The 12,764-nt window shown below is 48.1% G+C and overlaps 1 protein-coding gene and 1 non-coding gene across 4 annotated transcripts in view; both read left to right on the plus strand.

Moving 5' to 3' along the window:
- The window catches only part of LOC105181671 (cytospin-A), a 45,915-nt gene that overhangs the window by 13,150 nt on the left and 20,001 nt on the right, over nt 1-12,764 (plus strand). For 2 of the 3 annotated variants that reach the window (XM_011138584.3, XM_019840663.2), the window contains exons 2-3: nt 5,782-5,882; nt 10,331-10,489. In XM_011138584.3, the coding sequence (XP_011136886.1) occupies nt 5,782-5,882; nt 10,331-10,489 (260 nt within the window). Of the gene's footprint in view, nt 1-3,207; nt 3,302-5,781; nt 5,883-10,330; nt 10,490-12,764 lie in introns of those variants that run through there. The other variant, XM_019840664.2, reaches the window with a different exon arrangement.
- TRNAC-GCA (transfer RNA cysteine (anticodon GCA)) lies at nt 6,841-6,912 on the plus strand. Its single transcript has one exon. It is a non-coding gene; the product is annotated as a tRNA-Cys (tRNA).

Raw genomic sequence — 12,764 nt, forward strand, 5'->3', positions numbered from 1 at the left:
TCGCGCCGCGAGGAATAACGGAATTCGCAATAACCTCGCGGATGTTTGTCCCGAAAACTCTGTTTGTCATCGTAAGGACTTCCCCGACGCGTCTGGCACGCGAAGTCAGTATCGACGCGTGTGATTAGAATAATCCCGGCGCAGCTCGTGTTCCCGGTGGAAGGTACGGGTGTCGTAAACATCAGCGGACGACGAAAACACTCGGCGGTACCCTTTGCGTGCACCCTCGCGGCTCGACCGACGACGCGTCTTCGTCGCGATTTTTAGCCGCGCGCCAATGATCCATTCCGCAGGAATTCCTATTCCCGCGCCCGTCCTCGTCGCCGTCGACGAAGAGAAACATGCGAGACGCGCAGCAATCGCCACTAAGTAGGCAGGCGTACGTGCGCCCCGTATACGGGGTGTCGCGTGGCGCATGCAGGAATTTCGCGAGGGTGGGGTCTGTTTACCGCGATAGGCGCGGGCGAGGATGGAAGGACCGCCGCGAAGGAGATCCTCACGACTGCAACGGACGTTACGCGCTCGTGTGATCCATCGATGATCTCGCGAGAGTCATCAGAAGAATGATAATCACGCGTCAGAGGCGGCGTCCCCTCTCCCCCCTCCGGGCACGTGGAACACACGCACGTGTGCGCCGCGGCCTCTCCACCCTGTCGTGCCCGGCAGCGCCCCGGAGCGAGAAGAGGAACGAGCGAAAGGATAACACGGACATACGTTCGGAGGATGTGGGATTGTCCGAGGATGTTGCGAGGACTCTCGCGATCCGGGAGGCTCGCCGGACGTAACTAGGATTGATTGCCAGATGGCCTTGATTTCTGGGATTGTCTCGGAATTTTTGGGAAGTTTGCACCCGTGTCCCGAAAAATTTCAAGAAAATTATAATCATAATATTTATGTTGTTTTTAGCTAGTACTAGAGAGAAATGTGCGAGAGCAATCGTCGGGATTTATAAGGTCGAAAAATTCTTGACGTGCCACCCGAGAAACCATTTGTGTAGTGAAAAAAAAAAAGAAAGAAAAAAGTCAATCATATGATTTGTGTCTAAACTTTTCTCTGCTGGTATCTAATTCACACATTTATTCATTGTATTCGTTCAAGTAAGCAACGACATCTCTTAACCGTCTCTTACTCTTCTATCTGCCAAATTTAATTAAGATTCTCCAACAACTTATTTTTCAATTTAAAAAATGTCCCGGAAATACTCATTTTGCATCTGGCAACCCTACACGCAGCCTCGGAATGTTGCAACCTAGAATTCGCGGTCCGAGAATGTAACGGTGTCCGGGAAACGCTGCGATCCAGGATTCGAAAAACCGTAGCGAGGTGGAGAGCAAGAGGGGGAGAGAGAGAGAGAGAGAGAGAGAGAGAGAGAGACAGAGAGAGAGAGAATGTAGCGATCCGAGAAGGCGGCCAGAAATTCCACGGTGAATAATAGCCGAGTCGCGGTGCAATTTCATTTGTATCACGCACACCATCGCTCGCGCGTTCGTGTCTTATTACGCATCGCGGTACCATTCGTTGCGGTTAAACAACCTTGAATAACAATAACGGATAATTAATCCACGGCGAACAACAACCGTTCGACGAGTGACGATGAAGGAGGGGCGCGGCGGCGGAGGCCGTAATCTTTTGACCGGTGCGTTTTAGAATCCACGAGAATCACTTCACAATTCCTCCGCGGATTCCAAGGATCAGTCGGTCTCACCGAGATTTATGACGATTCACCTGACTCACCTGAGATCTCAGAGATCAGTCGTTTCTTCTACCGAAGGCGCACAGGTGCGCAGCCGAGAATTCAGTGCCCAGGACGAAATGAGGAGGAAATGAAATATATTAGTCCGAGGTAGTTTCATACGCGATAAAAGCGGCGAGGGTCCTACAAACGGGACTTTTAATCGGCTAATAACACCGTTTAATTACCGCTGTATTAATCATCCGTCGATACACCTCGAGACCGAGCGGCCAGGTATCGCAATGATGGTGGGACACCTTGTATACTCAGCGGCGAGAGAGAGAGAGAGAGAGAGAGAGAGAGAGAGAAAGAGAGAGAGGGGGGGGAGAGCAGGTACGGGTGCAGCAGCAGGGTAGTACTTACGCACGTATGTACAGAGCGTAGTTACGTACCGGGCGTGCATCTTTATTATTGGCCGAGAGAACCCGTACGTGCGCGCCGAGGTTCGATGACCCTCGCGAGGAGGTACGTATACGGATACGTATAGCCTTCCGATCGAAGTCGCCCGGCGTAGTATCCGTGACGGTACGAACGAAATCCTGCTCCTCGATGCACCGCCGCCGCCGCCGCCGCCGCCGCGTCTTCACGGGGCCGACCGCGCGGCCGGACCGCGCACACCGGAGAACGCGACGCGCCGCGATCGGGAGATCGCGATCTCTGCGAGCGATCTCCTCTCCGCCGTGTTATCGCCGCGATAAAACGAGATCTCTGTCCGAGCGCGGTTTATTCACGGGTGCGCCTCGCGTCGATCATCGTGACGTCGACGCGCTTGGGATTTCTCTCCGATCTCTTTGTCTGTCCCTTCTTTTCTTTCTTTTTTGTTTTTTTTTTTTTTTTTTTTTTTTTTTTATCGTTCGTTGATCTCCGACGTGTCTTACCGCGGTGGCCACTCTTGGTGGGGTGACAAATTCTTCCCTGTTTACCGCGCGCGCGCACACTCTCTCTCTCTCTCCCTCCCTCTCTCTCGTCACGTCGAGTCTCGTATTCGTTGATAGACGCGTGAATACGAACTCACCTGTAGATATTTCCCGGCTTATCGCGGACGGCTTCATTCTTATCTCGAGAGTTCGAATTCTCCTCTCAGTCCTCGGCCGAGCTCCCTCGTGCGTGTATGTGTGCGTATGTGCATGTTTTCGGCTGCTCTCGAGATAGCTCGGTCGAACTGCCGTCGTCGTTTCCTCGGCATTTTGTAGAAATCGCGTTGCGCATTAACGGTTTACACGGGACATTCACGGGCCACGGGGTATCCTCTTTCCTCCTGCCGTTTTTTTCTTCTCGTTTGCCGAGGCTCCCGTTAGAGCGCGAAGGCGACTCTTCGGCAAGTGTCAAAGTGCATCGCGGTGAGAGGAGCGTTTGATCTCGCGGAGGTGCGCGGCGAGCGCGGTGCCGACAAAAGACCAACCGGCGTCTTTTCGTCCTGCGTAACGTGAGACGCGTGCGTGCGTGGGTGCGTGCGTGCGGTGCGGTGCGGTGCGCGGGTGCTTTGTGCAAGACGGTGGATTCGATGCCGGGTTCGAGCCGCGACTGAAGATGATTCGGCAGTTCCTAGACGCGCTGAGCGGCAATTCGGTAATACTCGGTGCGCGCGCGCGCGCGAATTTTCATGTCTCGTCAAATTCACTCAGTCGTCCGTTCGAGCGAGCAAAGCGACGATCCCGAGTTTATTTGGAATGCGATAAATATTCAATAACGCAGATAACGCGCAGAGATAACAGTGAATCACGGTCGGCGTCGGCGCGAGCCGATAAAGCCGTAAGATGGCGCCTCGATGGAGATCGCCGTGAAAATCGTAAACAAGCGCGTAAACGAGTTTGAAATATTCTTTGCTGCTTCTTACCGTTGGACAATTCGAAGAGAAGAGCTCGGCTGTAATAAAATCTTTTCTGTTATCGCCGAGGCCTTAAGGGAGGAGAATCAGATAAGAGCTCGGCGGATCGTTATTACGTTTCCGAACCGCGACACGAGATCCGCCACCGTCAGGCGCATAATTATCCGCGGTTATGGCGTCGGATTACTCAGCCGACTGTTACGTGTACGTTCGGTGAAGGAATGATACGGAAGGAGTCGGTCCGCCGAGTGAGAAATTCGCGCGACTGGATCAAGCCGATGAGACTTTGCCGGTTGACTCTAACCCTTTAACGCCCGATTTTTTTTATAAGTGTTTTAAGAATAAAATTTGAGTTTTTTTCAACTGAGACTATAAGTAGTGATGACCCAAAAAAATATCAGAATTTTATACTGGTTTGTTTTTATCGTTCGTTTTTTGTTTATTGATAAATATGACTTGGGTCCTAGAAGCATATACGAAATGAGCAACCTATACAGAGAAAAATGAAGGATAATCTATACGGCGTAACTCTGATAGTCGGCTTGACATTTTTCAGCTGAAACTTTACTAGATTTGTGAGTGAAGTTTATCATTCAGAGCGTCAAGCTTACTATTTCAGAAGAATATCTTATAGATCATCATTTAGATAGTCAATCGTCCCTTCATTTTTCGCCGCATAAAAGGCGCTGTAGGTCGCCGGGTTTCACGAAAATAGATTGATTTCTTCATTTTCGTGTCCACCATATTGGATTCGCCATTTTGAATTTCTGTATTCTTTTAATTTCACATTTTGCATCTGAGAAAGCTTCCAAATGTATAAAATTATAACAGATTCACTATTCTGTTCATTTATAGTGCACTTTTAGATATCAGTAACAATGCTAACTATGCCTACTTGGAATTTGACCAAACATGTTATCATTAAAACTGAGTTAAAAACAGACTAAACCGGATCTACATACAATCTATATACCATTTTTTAGAAGAAGAATTCACCTTTACAGTGGTGCTAAAAGAGAAACGAAAATATCTATCTCTTTTTTTGACTAAGTTATGGATTCTTAAATGTGTTTCTGCTAACTATAGTTACCAGTAGGCGTTAAAGGGTTAACTGAACTTTTCGGAATAGCGGGATCGCGCAAATGAGAATTCAACGAATCTTCGTCACGGTCCTGACTCACCAGAAAGTTTTTGCAATACCATCTCTCAGATACGGTAAACATTGATCGTGAGTGTTATTGATCGCACATATACATCGCGACGTTATTTCTGAGCAAATAACGATTTACATTTACCGTATCTGAGAGACGATATTTTGCAAAAATTCCCTAATTTCACCCGATTGATCAATCTTCCAATCTTCGGTCTGCGACATCTAGCCCGTGGCTTGCAGTCTCATCGGCAATGACAATACAGCGAATGATTATTGCAAAGATAGGACACGCGCCGAGGCGGCGGCGGCGTCTGTTTTCAGCGAGCCGGCGACGACGCGTCCTCGGAAGTTTGCACACGAGAAAAGATACGCGTCGTCGAGGCTTTTCTTAGGCGCGAACGCTACACGACGCATCACAGCGGCGGTTCAATCAGAGCGGCACGGGAACGTTAGGCGGCTCGATAATTATCTCCGTATTTAAGCGCGTCGGATAATTGCGCGCGTGAAATCGCGCCTGCTAAAAGCAAGTCGGAGACGACGTAGCGCGCGCCCGCCGATCCTGCCGGCGATAGCGCCGCGTCTCGCTTTTTTATTAAAAACCGCATCCGTGGCCGGCAATCCGCCACCACGCGATACAACGCGTACGTTACGCATGTCTCTCTCTTTCTCTCTCTCTCTCTCTCTCTCTCTCTCTCTCTCTCTCTCTCTCTCTCTGTGTGTGTAATAGCCTACCACACGGCTTTAATTGCCGCTCTTAAGCGCGACGCACGCGAATCAGAGTGGAACGGTGCGCGTTAATGCGTTTCTTCTTTATTTATTTCCGCGCTCGGCCCGGAAGACGCGGCTAAACGAGAGAGAGAGAGAGAGAGAGAGAGAGACGTGTATTCGCTCTCTGTCGCGCCGCGTGTCGCGAATGACGATCCTCGAGAGGAGTAGTAGTCGCCGCCGGAGAGAGATTTTCACGTTTATCGCTTGTGCGTGTCATCTTATCTGTGTGCGTGTCCCCATTCGTACGTGTGAGATGTTCAGCTCGTCTCGAAATGTACAATTGCTGTTCCTGTTTTTCAGGCTCGAAACGGGATGTCCGTGGGCTCGGGCGGGCGGCAACCGTTTAGTAAACGGACGACGCAGAATACTCTGCCGCTCACGAAGAAGGCCAGCGGAAATCAGTGAGTACTTCTCTTAATTAGCGCGCGGGGATAACGAGCCCTTGCTGGGAATGGGTTTCACGAATCGGAAGCCTGCAGGAATCCGTCTCGTAGCTGTAATTTTATTTTCAAATGTTTCACGCGATGTGAATATAGAAAATGATTGGAATGATCCCAATTGCTAGTTTTGTCATCTTTCTCAGCTTGAGAATCGGCAAGATGTGATGAGAACATTACGAAATTAAGCGAATCTACTTTGATTTCTCGGGCTTTGAAAAGGTCACCGCAGATTCGAATTTCGTGATTAATTTCGGGTTCCCTGCTTTACCGACGTCGCGTTGCCCGTCGTAAGGATCGAAACGCGACACAGAGGACGCCAGCGATTCAGGTCTTCACGGCGCATAACGTTGCGCCGAGGCGATGCGGTAATAACCGCTTGTTACCGTAATAATCGCGATAGATACGGCACGGTAAAGGCCTCTCCCGTCCGTCACGGGTCGGAAAACCGGTCTTGCCATTATTTTTCCGGAAAGTCCGTTATTTATCCGTTGCTACGGACGGCTCCGTTTTTATTTCAAGAAATCGCTTATCGCGATTCGCAAAGCCGTTTAGCGTCGGAATTTCTATTTTGTCGTTTCGACACGCCGAAAAATTATTACGTGTCCAATCGCGTAAATCACTCGTCAAATTAAACCTCTTAAATAAAAAATTAATTTTTATTAAAATTAATTGAAATGAATTAGGTTAATTTCAAGTTAAATTCTTTAATCTGAAATTAACTCTCTCGGCTGGATAAACTTCATCGAATAGATCGGAGATCTTTATATGCCAAAATTATTGCAAAATTTTTTTCCATTCGTTACAGATTTAAATACACTTTAATGTGGGGAAAATTTCTCTTTTATATATATACCAAAAGTGAAATTGTATGTTGTACTCTAGAGGTGAAGACTGCAATTTAAACATGGAGTTACCGAATGGGGATATAGCTCAGTGGTAGAGCATTCGACTGCAGATCGAGAGGTCCCCGGTTCAAACCCGGGTGTCCCCTTGAATTTTTTTTTCTTTTTCCTATAACTTTTTGCAAGTATGATTTTTTATTTATCTATCGCATTACCATTCAACTACGCAGTTTTTATTTCTCCTTACAATAATATTGTTGTTATGACGCAGAATGCTTTGAGATGTTATTGCAACAACAGTATATAAAATTTCCTCTTCATTTTGACAGCTGATACATACATATCTCTTCTTTACATGCAGTTGAGATGTTTTACATTTTATCATCTTTTTCATGTTCACGTTCTCCGGTGAAATTTTCAACTCTCGCGTAGCATCGCGCAGCCAAGTACACAATAAATGACCCTTCCTGCGAAATTTATTTATAGCCTCTTCGCGGAAGATGTTACCGTGAATGTGTGTGTATGCGTTTCCTGGATTAATAATAGGTGAGCGCAAGGTGTGTGTCACACCTCTCTCGGTGAACGCGCCTACGGTGGATGCGAGACAGAAAGTGGCTCTCCGTGTCTCTCCAGCCGAGAGGCCGAGAGTTATCGGTCGTATTCTCACAACTTTCGGTCGCTCAAAATCCAACCGTCAAATACGAACGAACACGCGTAACGCTGATAAAACGCGCGCGATAAGACTCACGCACGTGTTGCAAACCGGCCTTATCGTCGCCGGCTGACCGTTCTCTAGGAAAGGTCCGCTGGTATCACTCGACACGGTTATATCGTCGTGACAAGTCTCACATAATTTACATAATGTCGTCGACCAGACACACGTTCGACGATCGCGGGCCGGAGCGAACTCGATTCGTCTCGTCGAGCTGCCGGTTGATCAATCGCTCGATTGATCGACCGATCGATCGATCGATCGTGTCTGGTCGTTCGGTCCTTCGCCTTCGTTCCTTCGCCCGCTCGTTCGTTCGCAACAGACGTATCCGATGGGGGCATTGACCACCAGCGGTCAGCGATCGTACTGACCTCATCAACTCGGCTCGCCGATACACACTGGAACCCGTCGATACGCTAAACTCATCGAATCGAGTTGTATGAGCTCGCAGCCTCTATCCTTTATCCCCCCTCGTCCTTCGAACCAACTCACTTCTCTCGCTCCGCGCCGAATGCGGCCTGCGACCTTTAATGATAATTACACAACCGTCTCATGCGAGATGGTTAAAAATATTTATATAAGGTATGAGATAATTTAGATTAAATTCTATTGAACGCGAATGTCTTTTTGTATTTGCTATATTGCATTATCCAAGATAATGCACAATAAAACTGATAAGGAGGCACTCGCACGTAAGATCGGCGGAACAAGCTGGCCAAGAGACCATAAACAACATCGGTTGAGTTATCAAAATTACCATAAGCAGTCTCCTCGTGTTCCAAAGAAGGAACACCTCGCAACTTCCTTTCCATTGTCCCTTGCACAATAAGCAGTCGAACGAGACGCATCGCCAACGCCTGACCCTTGAGCCAACTTGACCCAGCGGCTTCCTCTTGACGCCACGCGTTGTTGCTCGAAAATACCACATCGCTCGGCCGTCAACGCGGACCCGTTCTTCTTGAAGAACGTCTTGAAGAATCCGAGATATTATGACGTTGTCGTTGTCGCCGCCACGCAGTAGGGCATTTTTTGGTTCAAAATTCTCTGGAGACCTGAATTTCCAACCGACCATCGACACCAATGGATGAGGTTGATTCTGAATAAATTCCAAAGAGATCTGTCTAGCCGAAATTTTGAAAAAATTATCGGTTTAGGGTTCGTGGCTTTAGGGTTTGTCTTAAGAGTTTATCGTTTAAAGTACAGTATCTTGGGCTCGACCTTAATGGGTTCGAGCCTATGGATACTAAATGCGAGACCTCAGAACTCATAATCACCTTTTAGGAAACTCAGAATTTCAAAGCTCATCATTTCAGCCCACATTAAGAGATAATTCAGCCATATGAACCCAATAAGTAAAAGCATGGAGAACCCGAGATTTGGCATTCAGCGTTTCTAGGCTCGAACTTAATGTTTTATAGCTGAATATTCAACGTCGAGTATTATTAGATTCTCGAGCTATGGCTAGATTAGGTTCTTGGACTGTTTGCGGCTCTTAATATATACGGCTTCATGCATCCACGAGCTAAAAAGTTCTCGGATTGATAAATTCCTAGGTTGATGGGCTTAAGATTCAAAATCCCTCGGTTTTGTGCTTAACGGGTCTGTATTTGATGTTTTTGTATTTTGGGCATATTTTGTATTTTGGGTTAATGGGTTTCTGCTTCAAGATCGATAAATCTCGAGGTGTCTTGATTGGTTTCATACTTTCAATCCGCTGAATATGCTATTAGATAGAAATGAGTATTCTACAAGTTTCTCGCATTTAACGATAATTTTTCCTCCTTTGGGGCTAGTAATTCGAAAAAAAAAATTTTCTTTTTAAATTTTGGCAAGACAGATCTCTCTTCGGAATTTATTCAGGATCAACCTCATCCATTGGTGTCGATGATCGGTTGGAAATTCAGATCTCTAGAGAATTTTGAACCAGAGAATGTCATCTGGCCCCACTGCCATGCGCCGGAGCGACTTGTCCGCAGCGTCGAGAGAGGCTGCTTTCTCATTTAGTCCCACAACAACGTGAAATTAGCGTGGAAATCGCGCCACCGTCCTCCCTACCCTGGCCCCGCCGTTTCCCGGGGGAGCGCGTTAACGGCGCGCACGCACGCGTTACGCAATCCTGGCCGTTAGTCACCTGCAGGTACACGCACCTCGGTAATTGCGTTACGCGTACGCACTTACGCACACGGGACGTTATGTAACTTTCTGTCGATTCCTCGCGCAATGAAAGATTCAGCGACGACGACGACGACGACGACGACGACGACGACGACGACGACGACGTCGTCAGGCTCTCTCGCGATTCGCCTTAGGAACGATTGTTATCGCGCGCGGGCGGCGGACATCCATCCGTCGCCTCCGATTTTTTATTGCGCAACGAATTGCCTTTAGCGACGCGCTTTGACGTTGTTTATGCATCGCGTGTACCTCGCACCTCGTAGGTGCGCACGAATGCGCTCGCGTGAGGAGCATTCTTGAACTCTCGTCGGGAGAGGAAGGACGAGAGAAGTCTGAATGGTGTATCTTCGAAGTATCTTTATTTCTCCGTATCTTTATGGACGCACAAAGAGCCAATTAGCGGTGTCGCTTTTGGACAGCCAGATCCTCCAGATAACGTTGCGGAGTCTCTTGGGTGTCAGTCTGGTATTCCTTGGATTAATCTCAAAACTGAGACGAGGTCAGCAGAGAATGCGGGCGCTCTACGAGATACTTAGGTTTCGCGTCGGATCATCTCGGGGATGAAAAGTGAAATACGGGAGATTAAATATCCGGCAAACTCGGATCGATTCAGCATCGTCGCGTTCGGTGAACGAAAGCAGTCGAATTCGACATTAAATTCGTCTCGATGCGGATTTCAGGGCGAAGCCGCCGAACCCATCAACGAGGCCAACGGCGAGCGCGGGCAGGAAAAGGGACACGGTCGCGTCGCTGTTCAGCCCGAGGAGGCCAGCGGCGAGCAGAAAAGTCGAGCGCACCAGCGACGTCTGCGGCAAGACGAAGTCGGGGGATCAGCTAAAGTGAGTCTTCTTCCAGCATGCTTTTGCAGTCCTGCGTGTGAGCCGCCGTTTGTAAAAAGAAAAAAAAGAAGACGCCCGTAGAGAGAGAGAGAGAGAGAGGGGGGGGGAGAAAGTGAGGGAGGGAGAGCGAGAGAGAGAGGAGAGGAAGAGAGGAGCTAGGGAGAAGGGAGGGGAAAAAGGCGCCGCGAGATGCGCCCGTTCGTCGCTAGTTCGCGCGAACGGGTTCAACGACCTAGCCTGTTGCTCCTTTCCCCACGATTTCTCGATGCCACGCGCTATACGTGTAGCATTAAGGATATCTGCTGCCGCTGCTGTCTCTCGTCGATATACGCGCGCCATGACGAGAGGACGTCGTCAAGATCAACTGTGTCTGACCGCGATCTTGACGCTTGACAGATAGCGTCAGGTATTGCTCTGTCGAATCGTTCCACGCGGCAGGCATGGCCAGGTAGACGTTCACAGGCTCTTGAGAGACGTCTGGAAGACGCTTAACCCTTTGAAGCACGTATTTTTCGCAGGAAATTCGCATCACATGAAAATTTATATACGAGGGTTTCTAGGATCGCTGATGACGAATCTGTCATCAGATTTTCGAAATTCAAGATGGCGGCGATAAGAAATATGAAAAATCGCGATAATTTCGGTGACAAGGAGTTTTGGACCTCGGATTCGTAATCAGCGATCTTGAAAGCTAACCAAAGTACAATTTCAGCTAATCATATGAAAATTTTATGATCCACCATCTTGGGAAATAAATTTCAGAATGTGGACCTCAGATTTGTAATCAGCAACCTCAAAAACTAGCCAGAGTACAATTTTAGCTAATTTAATAAAAATTCTATGATCTGCCATCTTGGGCAACTAATTTTGGAATTTGAACCTCAGATTCGTAATCAGCGACTCAAAAAACCCCCAAATCTTGATTTTGAGCAAAAAATTCACTCATAGTTCGTGGAAAATGATTTTTTTCTGTAAAAATGTGTATTTTTTATACTTTGTTTATTTATAATAAATGGGCAACTTATGCAAAACACCTTTCAACTTTTCATGTATGTCCTCATATCATATAAAAAGCTAAAAAACGCAAAAAATCCGACAAGAATCTCTCTCAGATATGAAATATTTCATAAAAATGTGAGAAGAAATAGGTGTAAATAAGTATACTTACCACTATATGCCTCGAAGGGTTAAGAACGGAGACGTCTTTGAGACGTTTTTCTTTTTCTTCTTCCCCGAAGCAAAGTTTGCGTTCTTCGCGATCGCGATCGTCAGAGTCGCTCATCTTCTATTTCAGTGTTTCAGCTTGTTTCCAACGCCAAGCAGCTCTACATGCTTTTTTTCTTCTTGAAGAATCGCGTGTGTTATTCCCAACTTCTTCCTATTTTTATTATTTCTCTCACGTTTCCTCCTTGTATTTTTAAACGGTTCGTCCGTTTATGAACCGTTAGATAAATTATTCCATCTTTTACTTGTCGAATTTCTCGACAGGTTATCGAACGGCGCTTATTCTCGCGCATTTTCATTCCCGTTTGCTCCGTCATTCACCTCGACAGATGTGTGTGTGTGTGTGTGTACGTATCCGTAGTGTAGTATTTCCGCATCTGTCGATTTTCATATGCCGAGGCGAACGCAGCGCGGCTTATTAGCGCTGCTAATCGGGAATTTCCCGTGTAACTCGCGGCCGCTTTATCGCGATCCCGCTCTCGCGTCCGATCTTTCCACGTATCGATTATCGCAGCCGCGCGACGTCCGCGTGAACGTTGAACGGCTCAATTAGCGGCGGTATTTTACAAATCGCCGTCGGCAGACGGCGATCTTCAGCGGCGGAAATGAAATTTCGCGCGCCGCAGCCACGGGTCAGTTACATTACTACTACGCCCGATACCGGTCGCGCTTCTTTTCATCGGCGATTCGAAAGTCCGCAAAAAGCAGCAGCAACAACAACCCCGCCTCACGGTCGACTCGGAGAGTTTATTTCAGGAGCTACTTAGTAGCGCGTTCCAGCGTTCAATCGAGATTTCCTCAGCCGAGTGCCGAACACGCGCACGCACCACCTCGTCGGCGCGCGTCGGCAGCGCCGGAGGGGGGGGCGACTCGCGTTCTCGCGCTCACTCACTTTCTCTCATTTCCCGTTTGTGCGGCGCGCCGACGGCTGGATTTCGCGAATCTTTCGAAACCGTCGCCGTCTTAGCCGTCACAGGCGCCGCGACGAAACGCGTCCAATCGCCGCCCTCTCGGTGGCCGCGTCGCCGCCGCCGGCACAGTCGATCGAAAC

The sequence above is a fragment of the Harpegnathos saltator genome, unplaced genomic scaffold, assembly GCF_003227715.2.
Source record: "Harpegnathos saltator strain DR-91 unplaced genomic scaffold, Hsal_v8.6 scaffold8, whole genome shotgun sequence".
In the NCBI taxonomy this organism is placed as follows: domain Eukaryota; kingdom Metazoa; phylum Arthropoda; class Insecta; order Hymenoptera; family Formicidae; genus Harpegnathos; species Harpegnathos saltator.